Source organism: Coregonus clupeaformis, chromosome 11 (assembly GCF_020615455.1).
Source record: "Coregonus clupeaformis isolate EN_2021a chromosome 11, ASM2061545v1, whole genome shotgun sequence".
Taxonomy (NCBI): domain Eukaryota; kingdom Metazoa; phylum Chordata; class Actinopteri; order Salmoniformes; family Salmonidae; genus Coregonus; species Coregonus clupeaformis.
In genome coordinates, this window is record NC_059202.1 from 51,304,071 (window position 1) to 51,321,780 (window position 17,710).

At 41.6% G+C, this 17,710-nt stretch overlaps 1 protein-coding gene across 4 annotated transcripts in view; it reads left to right on the forward strand.

Annotated features, from left to right (window-relative positions):
* The window catches only part of LOC121577087 (coiled-coil domain-containing protein 136), a 64,835-nt gene that overhangs the window by 13,452 nt on the left and 33,673 nt on the right, over positions 1-17,710 (forward strand). For all 4 annotated transcript variants that reach the window (XR_006002562.1, XM_041890857.2, XM_045223582.1 and 1 more), the window contains 2 exons: positions 14,232-14,368; positions 14,627-14,780. Coding sequence is in view for 3 of the 4 variants with exons in the window: in XM_041890857.2 (XP_041746791.1) it covers positions 14,232-14,368; positions 14,627-14,780 (291 nt within the window). In the remaining variant the exon portion in view is untranslated. The remainder of the gene's footprint in view (positions 1-14,231; positions 14,369-14,626; positions 14,781-17,710) is intronic.

The window sequence follows — 17,710 nt, forward strand, 5'->3', positions numbered from 1 at the left end:
AACAGCCTGATTAACTCTATGTGAAGGAGATGTGTCGCACTGCATGAGGCAAATGGTGGTCACACCAGATACTGACTGGTTTTCTGATCCACGATCCTACCTTTTTTAAAGGTATCTGTGTCCAACAGATGCATATCCCAGTCATGTGAAATCCATAGATTAGGGCCTAATGAATTTATTTGAATTGACTAATTTCCTTATATGAACTGTAACTCAGTAACATCTTTGAAACTGTTGCATGATGAGTTTATATTTTTGTTCAATATAGTATCACCATAGTCCAATACGGAGAGAAAAGTACAATGAATCAACTCCTTTCTGGAGGCAAAAAAAGCAAGCTTTGTGCCATTAATAAAACCCAATAAGCAGCTTGAGTTTCCTGACAAGGTTCTCTAAATGGGTGGTGAAGCTTAACTTCTCATCCACCCAAACTCCCAGATATTTGTACGTTTTGACTTGCTCTATAGAATGTCCTTCCATGGTAGTACTTAATATTGGAAAATATCATGCATTTTGTTTTAGAGGAATTCAGAACAAGCTTCAAATCGTATTTAAAGCTGTTTGAGCTTTTTCAGAAGCCAAAGTCAAAATGTTGCCTCTTGAATAGAAAACAGTGACATCCGCATAAAAATATACATCACCTGTCTCAATATGTTGTTGATATAGATAATAAACAGCAGGGGACCTAAAATGTATCCTTGAAGCACACCCGAGCACAGGTAGTTCACAAACCAGTCCAGAGCATGACCAGTATTCCCAACACACTTCAATCTCTGCACCAAGACAGTGTGGTCCACAGTGTCAAATGCCTTTGACAAGTCTATGAACACAGATACACAATGCAGTTTTCTATCCAGGGCACAGTGAATATAATTCAAACTTTCAAAGTTGCTGTGACAGTGCTGTGGCCAGACCTGAAACCTGATTGCATACCACTCAAAATATTGTTTTCCTGGAGGTAGGCCTTAAGCTGCTTATTGACTAGGGACTCCAATACCTTTGCCAGGATAGAAAACTTAGATATGGGCCCGATAGTTATTCAGTAGAGTGGGATCACCTTGTGTGACTCCAGATGTTCCTAATGATCAGTAGCTAGATGATGTGATGTCTGATCTGGACTAGCTGTGACCGCTAACTGGATTCTTTATCGCATGAACGGATGTCAAAACAGCATCAGCATTATGTTTCTCTCCTACTCTTCTGCTGTCTCTACTGATTTCTCACTGTTTCTCATTGGCAGCCTTTCAAATCAAATCAAATCAAATCAAATTTTATTGGTCACATGCGCCGAATACAACAGGTGCAGACATTACAGTGAAATGCTTACTTACAGCCCTTAACCAACAGTGCATTTATTTTAAACAAAAAAAGTAAAAATAAAACAACAACAACAAAAAAAAGTGTTGAGAAAAAAAAGAGCAGAAGTAAAATAAAGTGACAGTAGGGAGGCTATATATACAGGGGGGTACCGTTGCAGAGTCAATGTGCGGGGGCACCGGCTAGTTGAGGTAGTTGAGGTAGTTGAGGTAATATGTACATGTGGGTAGAGTTAAAGTGTAGCAGCAGCGTAAAAAGGATGGGGTGGGGGGGCAGTGCAAATAGTCCGGGTAGCCATGATTAGCTGTTCAGGAGTCTTATGGCTTGGGGGTAGAAGCTGTTGAGAAGTCTTTTGGACCTAGACTTGGCACTCCGGTACCGCTTGCCGTGCGGTAGCAGAGAGAACAGTCTATGACTAGGGTGGCTGGAGTCTTTGACAATTTTGAGGGCCTTCCTCTGACACCGCCTGGTATAGAGGTCCTGGATGGCAGGAAGCTTTGCCCCAGTGATGTACTGGGCCGTACGCACTACCCTCTGTAGTGCCTTGCGGTCGGAGGCCAAGCAGTTGCCATACCAGGCGGTGATGCAACCAGTCAGGATGCTCTCGATGGTGCAGCTGTAGAATTTTTTGAGGATCTGAGGACCCATGCCAAATCTTTTTAGTCTCCTGAGGGGGAATAGGCTTTGTCGTGCCCTCTTCACGACTGTCTTGGTGTGTTTGGACCATGATAGTTCGTTGGTGATGTGGACACCAAGGAACTTGAAGCTCTCAACCTGTTCCACTACAGCCCCGTCGATGAGAATGGGGGCGTGCTCAGTCCTCTTTTTTTTCCTGTAGTCTTTCTCTCCTACTCTTCTGCTGTTTCTCACTGTTTCTCACTGTTTCTCACTGTTTCTCACTGTTTCTTACTGTTTCTCATTGTTTCTCACTGTTTCTCACTGTTTCTCACTGTTTCTCACTGTTTCCTCAGTGTTTCTCACTGTTTCCCACTGTTTCTCACTGTTTCCTCAGTGTTTCTCACTGTTTCCCACTGTTTCTCACTGTTTCTCATTGTTTCTCACTGTTTCTCACAGTTTCTCACTAATTATCACTGTTTCTCCCTGTTTCTCATTGTTTCTCATTGTTTCTCATTGTTTCACACTGTAAGTCTTTCTTTCTGCTCTCCACTACGGAGTTCTGAACAAGACACAAAATACATGTCCATTTATATCTGTTCTCAGAAAGTGGAGCAGTGGAACTGTAATTACGACTAACTGCGATGTGTTTCACTCTAAATGTGATTATAGAGGAATCATGTGTTCCCAGAAGATAAACCAAGCATTTTCTCCCCCTAAAGGCATACCCCTTCATTTGAAAAATCAACAAAACAGGAGCCCTCCCATGGGCATTGTTTACAAACTATGGAGTATAACATATTTATTTTGGGTTCTGATGGGGTTTGACTGTTGAACTAAGCTCATGAAGCATTTATAGGTGATATTCTTCAAGTATCAACAGCTATATCATCAATGGCTATTTTAAAACTCCCAAAATGAATGTACCTATCGCAGACCGTAGTTTTAAGCCTGTTTACCTGAAGCTGTGAAACAAGCAGTTATTGTGGTTACATTCCTGCTCCAATTAGGCACCCAGAACATTGTGTGTGTGTGTGTGTGTGTGTGTGTGTGTGTGTGTGTGTGTGTGTGTGTGTGTGTGTGTGTGTGTGTGTGTGTGTGTGTGTGTGTGTGTGTGTGTGTGTGTGTGTGTGTGTGTGTGTGTGTGTGTGTGTGTGCGCGCGTGCGCGTGCGTGCGTGCCCACTAGGTGCCTACTGTGTGCTTTTGAAGAGTGATGTGATGTAATTAATTATGTATTAGGATGACTGTCAAGGGGAATGGCCTGTATGACTTCTGATAGAATTGAACAAGAGTTGAATGGGGTACAAGATGGGCACTGTACGGCAGGATATGCGAGTTAGTGAACAGAAGGCTAAAGTTGTGTGGTGCACTGTACGATTAAGGTGAATGGAGTGAGTGAGGTACTGTAGCGTTTAGCTGTCAACTGAGGAAATAGGGGCTGTGTGCTTCTAAAGAGAGATGTGAAATAATCAGTTATGTGTTAGGATGACTGTTGAGGGGATTGATTTCTACACTTACATGTCTCACACACATAATTGCCGTTTCTGTTTCATTCGTACTTCCTTGACTCTAAATTCGGTATTGCAGGATATAAGAGTTGATGAACAGAAAGTTAAATATGTTGTGTGATACAGTCAGAGTAAATGGAAGTTATAGTTAGTTTCAAAACTATAAGCGCAACATGCAACAATTTCAAAGATTTTACTAAGTTACAGTTCATAGAAGGAAATCAGTCAATTTAAATAAATTCATTAGGCCCTAATCTATAGATTTCACATGACTGGGCAGGAGCGCAGCCATGGGCCCACCCACTTGGCATAGCCCCCCCCACTCAGACGATCCCGCAGGTGAAGAAGCCGGATGTGGAGGTCCTGGGCTGGCATGGTTACATGTGGTCTGCGGTGGTGAGGCCGGTTAGACGTACTGCCAAATTCTCTAATTGGAGGCGGCTTATGGTAGAGAAATTAACATTAAATTATCAGGCAACAGCTCTGGTGGACATTCCTGTAGTCAGCATGCCAATTGCACGCTCGCTAAAAACTTGAGACATCTGTGGCACTGTGTTGTGTGACATTTTACAGTGGCTTTTTATTGTCCCCAGCCCAAGGTCCACCTGTGTAATGATCAGGCTGTTTAATCAGCTTCTTGATATGCCACACCTGTCAGGTGGAAGGATTATCTTGGCAAAGGAGAAATGCTCACTAACAGGGATGTAAACAAATTTGTGCAAAAAAATTGCGAGAAATAAACTTTTTGTGCGTATGGAACATTTCTGGGATCTTTTATTTCAGCTCATGAAACATGGGACCAAAACTTTACATGTTGCGTTTATATTTTTGTTCAGTACATATACTGCAAACATGTGATTGTACAGGGTATAGAGTGGCTTGCGAAAGTATTCACCCACCTTGGCATTTTTCCTATTTTGTTGTTTTACAACCTGGAATTTAAATGGATTTTTGGGGGGTTTGTATCATTTGATTTACACAACATGCCTACCACTTTGAAGATGCAAAATATTTTTTGGGTGAAACAAACAAGAAATAAGACAAAAAAACTTGCAAATTTTAGCTTGCATAACTATTCATCCCCCCAAAGTAAATATTTTTGTAGAGCCACCATTTTCAGCAATTACAGCTGCAAATCTCTTGGGGTATGTCTCTATAAGCTTGGCACATCAAGGCACTGGGATTTTTGCCCATTCTTCAAGGCAAAACTGCTCCAGCTCCTTCAAGTTGGATGGGTTCCGCTGGTGTAGAGCAATCTTTAAGTCATACCACAGATTCTCAATTGGATTGAGGTCTGGGCATTGACTACGCAATTCCAAGACATTTAAATGTTTCCCCTTAAACCACTTGAGTGTTGCTTTAGCAGTATGCTTAGGGTCATTGTCCTGCTGGAATGTGAACCTCCGTCCCAGTCTCAAATCTCTGGAAGACTGAAACAGGTTTCCCTCAAGAATTTCCCTGTATTTAGTGCCATCCATCATTCCTTCAACTCTGACCAATTTCCCAGTCCCTGCAAATGAAAAACATTCCCCCAGCATTATGCTGCCACCACCATGCTTCACTGTGGGGATGGTGTTCTTGGGGTGATGAGAGGTGTTGGGTTTGCGCCAGACATAGCGTTTTCCTTGATGGCCAAAAAGCTCAATTTTAGTCTCATCTGACCAGAGTACCTTCTTCCATATGTTTGGGGAGTCTCCCACATGCCTTTTGGCGAACACCAAACGTGTTTGTTTATTTATTTCTTAAAACAATGGCTTTTTTCTGGCCACTTTTCCATAAAGCCCAGCTCTGTGGAGTGTACGGCTTAAAGTGTTCCTATGGACAGATACTCCAATCTCCGCTGTGGAGCTTTGCAGCTCCTTCAGGGTTATCTTTGGTCTCTTTGTTGCCTCTCTGATTAATGCCCTCCTTGCCTGGTCCGTGAGTTTTGGTGGGCGGCCCCCTCTTGGCAGGTTTGTGGTGGTGCCATATTCTTATTTTTTTTTAGAATGGATTTAATGGTGGTCCGTGGGATGTTCAAAGTTTCGGATATTTTTTTATAACCCAACCCTGATCTGTACAACCCTGACCTGTTTGGAGAGCTCTTTGGTCTTCATGGTGCCGCTTGCTTGGTGGTGTCCCTTGTTTAGTGGTGTTGCAGACTCTGGGGCCTTTCAGAACAGGTGAATATAAACTGAGATCATGTGACACTTCGATTGCACACAGGTGGACTTTATTTAACTAATTATGTGACTTCTGAAGGCAATTTGTTGCACCAGATCTTATTTAGGGGCTTCATAGCAAAGGGGGTGAATACATATGCACGCACCACTTTTCTGTTATTTATTTTTTTGAATTCTTTGAAACAAGTAATTTTTTTCATTTCACTTCACCAATTTGGACTATTTTGTGTATGTCCATTACATGAAATCCAAATAAAAATCCATTTAAATTACAGGTTGTAATGCAACAAAATAGGGAAAACGCCAAGGGAGAGGAATACTTTTGCAAAGTACTGTACGTGCGTGCGTATGTGCGCACGTGACATGGAAATAATTACCTGTGTCAGTGCTGTACATGTTGCCCCTCAGCTGTGAGATTGTGTGAGATTGTAAGATTGGGCCCTCTGGGCTACTGTAGCACATTAACTAGACAGTCTGGGATATATTGGGCAATAGGAAAATGTATCACTTGGTACACACACGCTCACACACCGTTAGTTAATGTTTTACTCTCTGTCCCTCGCTGCTTTCTCTCTCTTCTCCTCTCTCTTCTCTTTCTCTTTGCCTATGTTTCTCTCTCTCACCTTGTAAACAATGTTTCCAACGTCTCTCTCGCCCTTCTCCTACCACTTTTTTGGAGTACTTCCACACTGCTCTAAAACAAACGTCTATCCATTTCGTTTTGAAAATAGACCTGACCTGGAGGTCAAGTTGTTGTGCTGGAGGAATGAATCCTGGTCCCGTGTGCGTGTGTGTGTGTGCGTGTGCGCGTGTGTGTACCAAGTGATATATTTTCCTATTTCCCGATATATCCCAGACTGTCTGATGACTGCTGACAATCCGGATATGCTGTTATGCCTTATATAGCCTGAGACTGTTTTTAGCATTAAAGTACTTGGGTAATGACACAGTTTGTGGATAAGGTGTCATATTCTGTCCAATGTATTGACATCGTAAGAACAGCTGTTGTTAGATTGTGGTGTTTTATCACATTTCAGTGTCTCTAAACGGTAGTTTCAGAGTGTTGTTAGGAAAGTTGGGGCACATTGCTGAGTGGTGACTTACTGTAGCTACTTAGACACCATCCCTCCATTCCTCCATCCCTTCATCTCGCCATCCACTGTCCAGCCAATGACTGTAGCTTACTTTCTTTTTTATTTAACAGAAAACACTACATAACAAACAGGACTATAAGGACATAGGAATAGGCACAAAATAGTATTACAAAAAGCGACAACACAACCATGAAACGTGGATGAGGGGGGGGAGAAAGAAGGAAAGAAAGTAGCAGAGGACAGTAACTTACTGTCACCCCACCTTCTAGAAAAAGGAGAAAATAATGTGTGGTTTGTAGTAAAAGGAGAAGAAACATGTCAAAAATCTGAGTTATGTTTGCTAGCTAAGCTACAATGTATATTTTACCAACACTTCCATGGATGGATGTCTTTGTGAATTAATTCATAAACCCCAAAAAACACTGTGTCTTTGTTTACTGTAAGCTTTGTGCGTTTGAGAGATTGACCTTGTTTAGTAAATGTCAGTGCATTACATTCAAGCTTTATGTTGAATAATGAGATTTTTGTTCCTGACCAATGTCAAGTCTGGGCTCTGTGCTCCTACACAATGTATATGTATTTCACTCTACAACTGCGTCAATATGCACAAACTTCAATACACTGTAGGAGCTGTATCACTAGATGGCGATGTTGGATATAATGCTGTAAAGGCCCAGAGGAAAGAGACATCTCTGGAGCAGCTTTTATGAAAGTAAACATAAAATAATAGCCTTGCGGCTGGTTTCCCCGAACAAGATTAGATTAAACCTGTAGATCAGGGATGCTCAAACTTTTGGTTTTGGTGGGCCAAAATATAATCTGAGTGGTGGGCCGCAGATCGAACAAATAGACATTATGTTTTTAAGCAATAAGGTCAGAGGGGGTGTGGTATATCGACAATATACCACGGCTAAGGGCTGTTCTTACGCATGATGCAACGCGGAATGCCACAAACCCCGGAGGTACCTTATTGCTATTATAAACTGGTTACCAATGTAATTTGAACAGTAAAATGTAATTTTTTGTCATACTGTGGCCAATCAGCATTCAAGGCTCATACCACCCGGTTTATAATTAGAAATATAAAAGGTAAACAATTGCTTTTTAGTAAGCAATCATAAAATCACATAAACATTAATGAAATTGTAGCCATATACACTATACTGTATGTACAAAAGTATGTGGACACCCCTTCAAATTAGTGGATTTGGCTATTTCAGCCACACCCATTGCTGACAGGTCTATAAAATCGAGCACACAGCCATGCAATCTCCATAGACAAACATTGGCAGTAGAATGGCCTTACTGAAGAGCTCAGTGACTTTCAACGTGGCACTGTCATTGGATAACTCTGTAGCTCAGCTGGTAGAGCACAGCGCTTGTAATGCCAAGGTAGTGGGTTCGATCCCTGGGACCACCCATACACAAAAAAAATTATGCACGCATGACTGTAAGTTGCTTTGGATAAAAGCGTCTGCTAAATGGCATATTATTATGCCAACAAAAATCGAGTGTTAAAAATCGTCTGTCCTCGGTTGCAACACTCACTATCGAGTTCCAAACTGCTTCGGAAAGCAACGTCAGCACAAGAACTGTTCGTTGGGAGCTTCATGAAATGGGTTTCCATGGCCGAGCAGCCGCACACAAGCCTAAGATCACCATGCGTCGGCTGGAGTGGTGTAAAGCTCGCAGCCATTGGACCCTGGAGCAGTGGAAATGCGTTCTCTGGAGTGATGAATCACCATCTGGCAGTTCGACGGGCAAATCTGGGATTGGCGGATGCTAGGAGAATGCTACCTGCCCCAATGCATAGTGCCAACTGTAAAGTTTGGTGGGAGAGGAATACTGGTCTGGAGGCCACAGCATACAATGACATTCTAGACGATTCTGTGCTTACAACTTTGTGGCAACAGTTTGGGGAAGGCCCTTTCCTGTTTCAGCAGTGCACAAAGCGAGGTCCATACAGAAATGGTTTGTCGAGATCAGTGTGGAAGAATTTGACTGGCCTGCACAGAGCCCTGACCTCAACCCCATCGAACCCCATGACTTATGCCATGTCCATATGATATCCGAGTGAGAGTGACTAATAAAATCAATGGGGGCCCTCTGGAAGTCAGGGCCCCTGGGCACATGCCCTGCATGCCAGGTCAGTAATTTGGTGACGATTAGACTACTACAAGGTTTAGATAGCTGGCTAGACTACCTTACCTAGCAATAAAAAAAAATATGTTTAGCTGACATCAGATAATTGAGTGACATAAGAAGTGGAAAACTGCTGATGCACAACCAAATTTCGAAATTGCACCTTGTGTATTGTAATTTTCTAACTCTCAAATAAAAAACAAAACAAAATCTGTGAGGCAAAACCAAATGTTGTCACGGGCCAAACCCCAGTTTGATCGGTCTTGCTGTAGATACTTCTGGATAAAAAAAAATTACTCAAGGGAGTTCCCTAACAAACTGGGATTTTCGGACACGTGTGAACACAAAAAAACATATACAGTACCAGTCAAAAGTTTGGACATACCTATTCATTCAAGGATTTTCTTAATTTTTACTATTTTCTACAATGTAGAATAATAGTGAAGACATCAAAACTATGAAATAACACATATGGAATCATGTAGTAACCCAAAAAGTGTTAAACAAATCAAAATATAAATGTTATATTTCAGATTCTTCAAATTGCCACCCTTTGCCTTGATGACAGCTTTGCACGCTCTTGGCATTCTCTCAACCAGCTTCACGTGGAATGCTTTTCCAACAGTCTTGAAGGAGTTTCCACATATGCTGAGCACTTGTTGGCTGCTTTTCCTTCACTCTGCCGTCCGACTCATCCCAAACCATCTCAATTGGGTTGAGGTCAGGGGATTGTGGATGCCAGGTCATCTGATGCAGCACAAATGATAGTCCTACTAAGCACAAACCAGATGGGATGGCATATCGCTGCAGAATGCTGTGTAGTAATACTGGTTAAGTGTGCCTTGAATTCTAAATAAATCACAGACAGTGTCACCAGCAGAGCACCCCCACACCATAACACCTCCTCCTCCATGCTTTACGGTGGGAACTACACATGCGGAGATCATCCGTTCACCCACACCACGTCTCACAACGACACGCCGGTTGGAACCAAAAATCTCCAAATTGGACTCCAGACCAAAGGACACATTTCCAGCGGTCTAATGTCCATTGCTCGTGTTTCTTGGCCCAAGCAGGTCTCTTCTTATTATTGGTGTCCTTTAGTAGTGGTTTCTTTGCAGCAAGTCTGTGACTTGAACTCTGTGAGGCATTTATTTGGGCTGCAATTTCGGAGGCTGATAACTCTAATGAACGTATCCTCTGCAGCTGAGGTAACTCTGGGTCTTCCATTCCTGTGGCGGTCCTCATGAGAACCAGTTTCATCATAGTGCTTGATGGTTTTTGTGACTGCACTTTAAGAAACTTTCAAAGTTCTTGAAATGTTCTGTATTTACTGACCTTCATGTCTTAAAGTAGTGATGGACTATCGTTTGTCTTTGCTTATTTGAGCTGTTCTTGCCATAATATGGACTTGGTCATTTACCAAATAGGGCTATCTTCTGTATACCCCCCTTACCTTGTCACAACACAACTGATTGGCTGAAACGCATTAAGAAGGAAAGAAATTCCACAAATTAACTTTTAACAAGGCACACCTGTTAATTGAAATGCATTCCAGGTGACTACCTCATGAAGCTGGTTGAGAGAATGCCAAGAGTGTGCAAAGTTGTCATCAAGGCAAAGGGTGGCTATTTGAAGAATCTCAAATATAACATATATTTTGATTTGTTTAACACTTTTTTGGTTACAACATGATTCCATATGTGTTATTTTATAGTTTGATGTCTTCACTATTATTCTACAATGTAGAAAATAGTAAAAATAAAGAAAACCCCTTGAATGAGTAGGTGTGTCCAAACTTTTGACTGGTACTGTATATTTATATATATATCTATATATTAGTTTGTTATTAAATTTTCACAAGTCACGTGGTTTTCAGACATGTGTGAAGTTTCACATGTACATTTTCCAAGTGTTTTCCCCTCATGAAAAAAAAATCCCCACATGACATTTTTTGTTCACACGTTCATTTTTCACATGTTTATTTTTCACCATTTCCAGCTACAGTGCCTTCAGAATCTTTTCATACCCCTTGACTTATTCCACATTTTGTTGTGTTACAGCCTAAATTCAAATACTCATTTCTCACTCATTATCACATTTCAGGAGAAGACCCAGATGCAGACAGTGTCGAAGTAATACAAGTTTATTACAAAAACAGGGGGCAGGCAAATGACACGTCAAGGTCAGGCAGAGGTCAGTAATCCAGATCAGAGTCCAAAAGTTACAGAACGGCAGGCAGTCTCAGGGTCAGCTCAGGCAGAGGTCAATAATCCAGGTTGGTGTGACAAGGTACAGTACGGCAGGCAGGGTCAGGGCAGGCAGAATGGTCAAAACCGGGAAAACTAGAAAACCGGAACTTGAGAAAGCCAGGAGCAAGGGGAAAACCGCTGGTAGGCTTGACGAAACAAAACGAACTGGCAACAGACAAACAGAGAACACAGGTATGAATACACTGGGGATAATGGGGAAGATGGGTGACACCTGGAGGGGGGTGGAGACAATTACAAAGACAGGTGAAACAGATTAGGGTGTGACAACCATCTACACACAATACCCCATGTTTTTAGAAATGTTTGCAAATGTACTGAAAATGAAATACAGAAGTATCTCATTTACATAAGTAATCACACCCCTGAGTCAATACATGTTATAATAACCTTTGGCAGCGATTACAGCTGTGAGTCTTTCTGGGTAATTCTCTAAGAGCTTTCCACACCTGGATTGTGCAACATGCCCATTATTCTTTTCAAAATTCTTCAAGCTCTATCAAATTGGTTGTTGATCATTGCTAGACAGCCATTTTCAAGTCTTGCCATAGATGTTCAAGCCGATTTAAGTAAAAACTGTAACTAGGCCACTCAGGAACATTCACTGTTGTTTTGGTAAGCAACTCCAGTGTATATTTGGCCTTGTGTTTTAGGTTATTGTCCTGCTGAAAGGTACATTTGTCTCCCAGTGTCTGTTGGAAAGCAGATTGAACCAGGTTTTCCTCTAGGATTTTGCCTGTGCTTAGCTCTATTCCATTTATTTTTATCAACAACAAAAAACTCCCTAGTCCTTGCTGATGACAAGCATACCTATGATGTGACGCAGCCACCACCATGCTTGAAAATATGAAGAGTGGTACTCAGTGATGTGTTGTGTTGGATTTGCCCCACACATAACCCTTTGTATTCAGGACATGAAGTTAATTTCTTTGCCAGTTATGATTTTCATATAAGCATTGTAGGCTACTCAACTGTGCCCAGAAAACATGTAACTGCCCACAAACTGAACAGCCTAATTCTAGCTGGCTAGTAGATTGAGATGCTGTCCATTTAAGTAAGTAAGTAAGCCGGTGTTTGGAGGATATATTGGCACGGTTGTTGTTAGGCCCAAGATGAAGTCGAGGGCCGGCAAACTGAGCCAATATATCATCCAAACACCGGCTTCGAGGGCATTATCACTTTTATACAACGGGTTACCAACCTTTTCAATTAATGAAATGTTTTTCATTTTTCATACTATTTCATCCTTCCACAAGATATAGTCCAGACACAAATCTAGGGTTGCTACCCATGCCGGCTGGTCGTTCGTTCTATCGGTTCGGTTGCCAGAGACGCGACCCAGTCGTTCAGTCTTTTTGTTCTGTATCTATGGACACGACCCAGTCGTTCGTTCTAAATGTTCCATTGCCATACTGGCTGAAAACGTTCTTATCCCTTGCTTGCTAGCTAGCCAACTATGGCTAATTTACAGTCACGTCAAACAGTGCAGCCAGAATAACAACAGTAGCTGCATTTGCATTTGCTTAAGCCATTTTCCTAGTGACATTTATTTGGACACATCCATAACAATGAGCTAATGAGGCGTGATTTCGCCTGGCATAGAAAATGTGCTCTCTCGTCAGAACACTGTTGCTCAGAGGAGCTAGCCAACAACACAGCTAACACAATCACTTCAAACTGAAGCTGGAAAGACTGCAAAATAGCTGCACTTCGTTTCGTTTGACCTTTTTTCAATTTACATTTCTTTGTATATATCCATAAAGATGATGCCAGCTGATTCATGATTTAGACTGGCTGAGAAACGCTACCTGCCTGTCTGTCTGTCTCATCCCGACTCCCAACACGTTCATTACTATGGGACAGCTGGAGATCGAATTTGAATATTGAAACAATGTTGCAAATGTCGGAGAGACAGACAGCAAGGTTATTACAAATCTCTGCTGTTGAAAACGAAATGTTAGTCTAAAAGAAATGTGAGATAATGTCTAGATGCTTTTTATAGTGGAGATCAAGTTTAGAAATTGCCTGGCTGGGCTGATGAGACAGTGGATTGCGCAATCAGATGGAACAGAGTAAATAGGCATTTTAACGTCATAGATTTAGCCGGTGCTAACTTGTGGAATAGACACCAGCTGGAATGCGGTTTTAACCAATCAGTATTCAGGATTAGACTCACCCGTTGTATAATCACGCTATATACCCCACGGAGCTCCACTATGTTATTCATGTTTTTCATAATTATTTTTAAAAAACCTGACAAAAATCCAGTGTTTCTATTTCAAACAGTTTTGTTATATTTCAGTCTTCTGTGATCTATATAAAGTGTAATATTGGGATGCAAACTCAAAATGTTATACATTTCAACTCTATATCTGACATGGTAAAGGTGTTTTTTTAACCCCATAACCATGTGTGAGGTGAATACGTTTGTTTCAAATTAGACTTGTTTAAGACTACCAAGAATCACTCTGTGTGACCCTGATTGAGCCCACTGCAGTAAAAGGTTAACCATGTTTTGCAAATGCAGCTACTGTTGTTATTCTGGCTGCACTGTTTGACGTGACCGGATGGGTCACCTTAATAATGCTACTGCAACATGTTAACGTCATCTTTTCACATGTGAGGAGAATAATATTACTTCAACCCCACATGTGAACCTGCAAATTAGATTTTCACATGAGAATGTTTTTCACATGTGAAACTACATATCCGATTTTCACATGTGAACGTTTTTAACAAATGTCACATGTGAACTGCAATTCACATGTGAGGTGAAACATGTTATTCTCCTCACATGTGAAAAGGTGGTGTCAACATGTGAACTCTAAATGTAATACATGTGAAAATATGGTTTAATGTGTCAAATTTAAGCTCAACATGAAAACAGCTACAGTACTTCACATGTGAATATGCGATTTTCACATGTGAAACTGCAAGTTTGACAAGGTTTCTTCATTTAAAGGGCTGTTTAGTCCAATCTGTGTCTGGGGAAGTGTCTCTTGAAGTAAAAGGTCTTCAAGAATGTATAGCTGAGTGATCTGAAGTGGTGTTGTGTTTCTACCATAGACTATATGGTTTCAACCATCTATAATTCTATATTTTTTTCAATTTCTCCCTCTCAGATGAGCCCTGTGGAGATCTGAAAGCGGAGAGCAGCCCCAGCCTAAGCCCCAGCATGGACAATGAGATCACAGCCAAGGAGAGAGGACTACTGGAGAACAACGAAAAGGAGACAATGGACAGAGATCAGGAGGAGGAGGTAGAGAAGCTCTTATATTTGTTGGTGCTATCTTTTGTAGTCTTTATTCGTCTGGCATGTTTATGGAACTTTCTATGGGTCCTGACTTTGTATTCAGTTTTTTTTTTTTAATCTGCTGCTGTTTGACATTACATTTTCAAACACATCGTTTCCATGTGCTTGATACCATTCCATTCACTCCATTCCAGCCATTATTATGAGCCGTCCTTCCCTCACCAGCCTCCTGTGCTATCTCTATATCTATCAATCTTTATCTAGGAGGAGGAGAAGGGGAGGAGGGAGCAGCAGGAGCCCCTGTCTGAGGAGCAGGAGCTGGAGGAGTTGAGGAGCCAGGTGCTGCAGCTCCTTCTGGAGTTAGAGGAGGCCAGGGAGATGTCCAACAAACACCAGGAGGCCTTCCACGAGCTACAGGGTAAGAGAGTAGTTGCGAAATGGCTAGCAAATTAGCTGTTAGCTGTGGTTCATTAGCAGTGCCATACTATAGGGCAGGCTTCTCCAACCCTGTTCCTGGAGAGCTACCCTCCTGTAGGTTTTCGCTCCAACCCCAGTTGTAACTAACCTGGTGCAGCTGATCAACCAGCTAATTATTAGAATCAGGTGTGCTCGATTAGGGTTGGAGTGAAAACCTACAGGATGGTAGCTCTCCAGGAACAGGGTTGGAGAGCCCTGCTATACGGTGTCCAATCAAAAACACATATTTTGACCAATGGGTAAATGTTTTTCCTCTAAGAAAACCAATGGTCCAAACCTCATGTTTCTATCATAATCCATTCAAAAGTTATTGGAGTTTTTACCCTTGTAGGATGGCCAAAATTAAGTCAATAGAGGCCAGATGCTCTGCGAGTTTTACTCTCCAGCTGAACTCTTCATCTTTCTTCTCGCAGGAGAAAAAAAAAAAAACATTATAGAGGTACGATAGATGACATGTAGTATTTTCATATGTTAGTATATGCTTTTCATATTAATGCGAAATTCATGTTCTAATTTAGAAGATTTCTCACAAAAACAAGTGTATCTCTGTAAATTGTAAACGGAGCACTGAGCGTACTGCAAGCTTTTTATTTTCAAAGCCTTTTACATTTAATTCAGCCCATGTCATGCTATTAAAAAATGTGCGACCCGCGGAACCAACTTTGAAGATGACCACCACGACATGTAAAATCCACAAAAGTTGCTGTGAGAAACCTGCACCGCGCTGCCGACAGAGCTTATTATCGGATGTGGGTCAATATCACCATAAGGTGCCTTTGAGACTTCCCCATTTCCCCCAAAAAAAGCTGAGATTTTCCATTGAACTTCATATTCATTGTATTAAGTATATGTTATGCTGTTAGAAATGCATATTGGTCAAGCTCCCACACTTTTTATAAATCAACTGCAAGCAGACAATTTACATGCAAACAGCAAATTATGTCCACCCTGTCATGGACAATTTCAAAGCAGAATAAATACATTGTAATTACATAGTGATTATAAAACGTACATTTTCAGAAAACTATTTAGTCACTTTCTCAACAATATATTTTAGTTTATGGGAAAAGTATTTGGATAATAATGAAATTATGGCAAACTATTTGTTTCTCTATAAAATCTGCGAGAGTTGCACTTTCTTTTCTAAATAAAATCTAACAAAAAAGATATCTGGTCAAACTTTCAAACAATACTATTTGGCCCTCATTTGTTTATAAAGGAATGACACAAAAGATTTTGCTAACTTGTGAAAATAATTTGTTTATTTTCATAGAACATGAAAATAACAGGGTGGACAGTGACATGACAGGGTGGACCCTGGGCATGACAGGGTGGACACGTTGTGAAATGTCATTGAATGGCCTCATAAATGAAAGGAACAATGCAAGAAAATGATGTAAAAAATGCCTTTTCCCATGTAGGGGGAAATTACAAGTTGAACAGACTGTTTTTGATCCACTCTACCTGCATGCAGCCACTGAATAAAGATGCCCAAAATGAGACATTAATGTGGCCTTCTAGCGTTAAACTCTGTACATCATTCTGCACAGTGAAAGTCAAACATTCAACTGTAGAACAAGAAGAAAAATGTTTTTTAAGTGGAGAACAGTTGATTTGAAAAAACAGAATATTACAGAAAGATCACTTGGATGCATCTCCAAACAGTCTCTCCCATTCTGCAGAGACATGGCTCAGTTCTGCAGTTGCTGTTCCACATACTTCCATGCAGACACTTCAATCTGTACAGAGCGCTTGTTCAGAGCCTGTGGTTCTGGTATTAGGCAAAGTACCTGCCAGTCATGGTACCAACAGATGTCGTCCCGAAGACTTGGCCATTTGAACTAGTTTATGCCATGGCGTTGCATACACTTAACTTTCACACTGTGCCCTTCTGCATCCATGATGATACCTGGGTATGCTTCATTGTCATAATTAACGACGCACCACTCTCCAATGTGCTTTACCTCAATCATTTCTGGTCTCCTAGGATTATCTGGTGTCTTTCCACATGCTGGGGACTTGTCAGATGAAACAGGAACATTAGCTAGAGTGACCTCTTGAAGGTTAAAGCAGGGGCAGTCCAAAACACCTTCCTCCCTTTTACACAGACATGAAATGTCTCTGTATTTCATTTGGCCGGGTGTCAGACTGATAGCTTGGTGGATTCTCATAGTGCCTTTTATGGCAGCTATTGCAGGTACCTCAGGCTTTGATTCAATATCCCTCTCTGGGATGAAGAACAGCTCGACAGATGTGTCCAGGCTTTTCAGCTTGTTATACAAGCTCTGGGCATCAGGAATGTCTCCTCCATGGGCTACAATCCGGTCTGCTGACCTCTTGAGGGCCCCACCCACACCGTCTGGTGCCCCCTTCCCATGATTAGCCTCAAAGAAATTCCACGTTATTTCTTTGAAGCCATACTTGTAGGGTTCCGTTGAGAGGTAGAAGAAATTTCCCTTTTGTCGATACTGTGTTGCAGGCCCATCGCTAAAAAAATTAAGTGTGCTGACTTGAGGGTGTCGTTCTCTCACTACCTTCAGAACTGGATCAAGGTGGCCCAGATGGCCACAGGGTCATGTCTTCTGGAGGGTGATATGGAGCAGAAGGTGTGTGGCGCTTGTTCACCAGTGGTGTAGAGCACTCCAGTGTGCAGACTGGCCTGCTTGTGTGAGCCTCCAAAATGCACAGATTGTATTTCTTCGCTGTACTTACATGAGTAATTTTCACTAAAATCTATATGCAAGAGGGACTCATTGTGCTTCAGACTCCTCCTGAGCTCCCTGTAGGCATCAAACTGCCATTTAATGTTGAAGACATGGCTCCTAAAATGGAGAAGCCTCTCCTGGAAATCTGTGTTAAGCTCATGCTCTG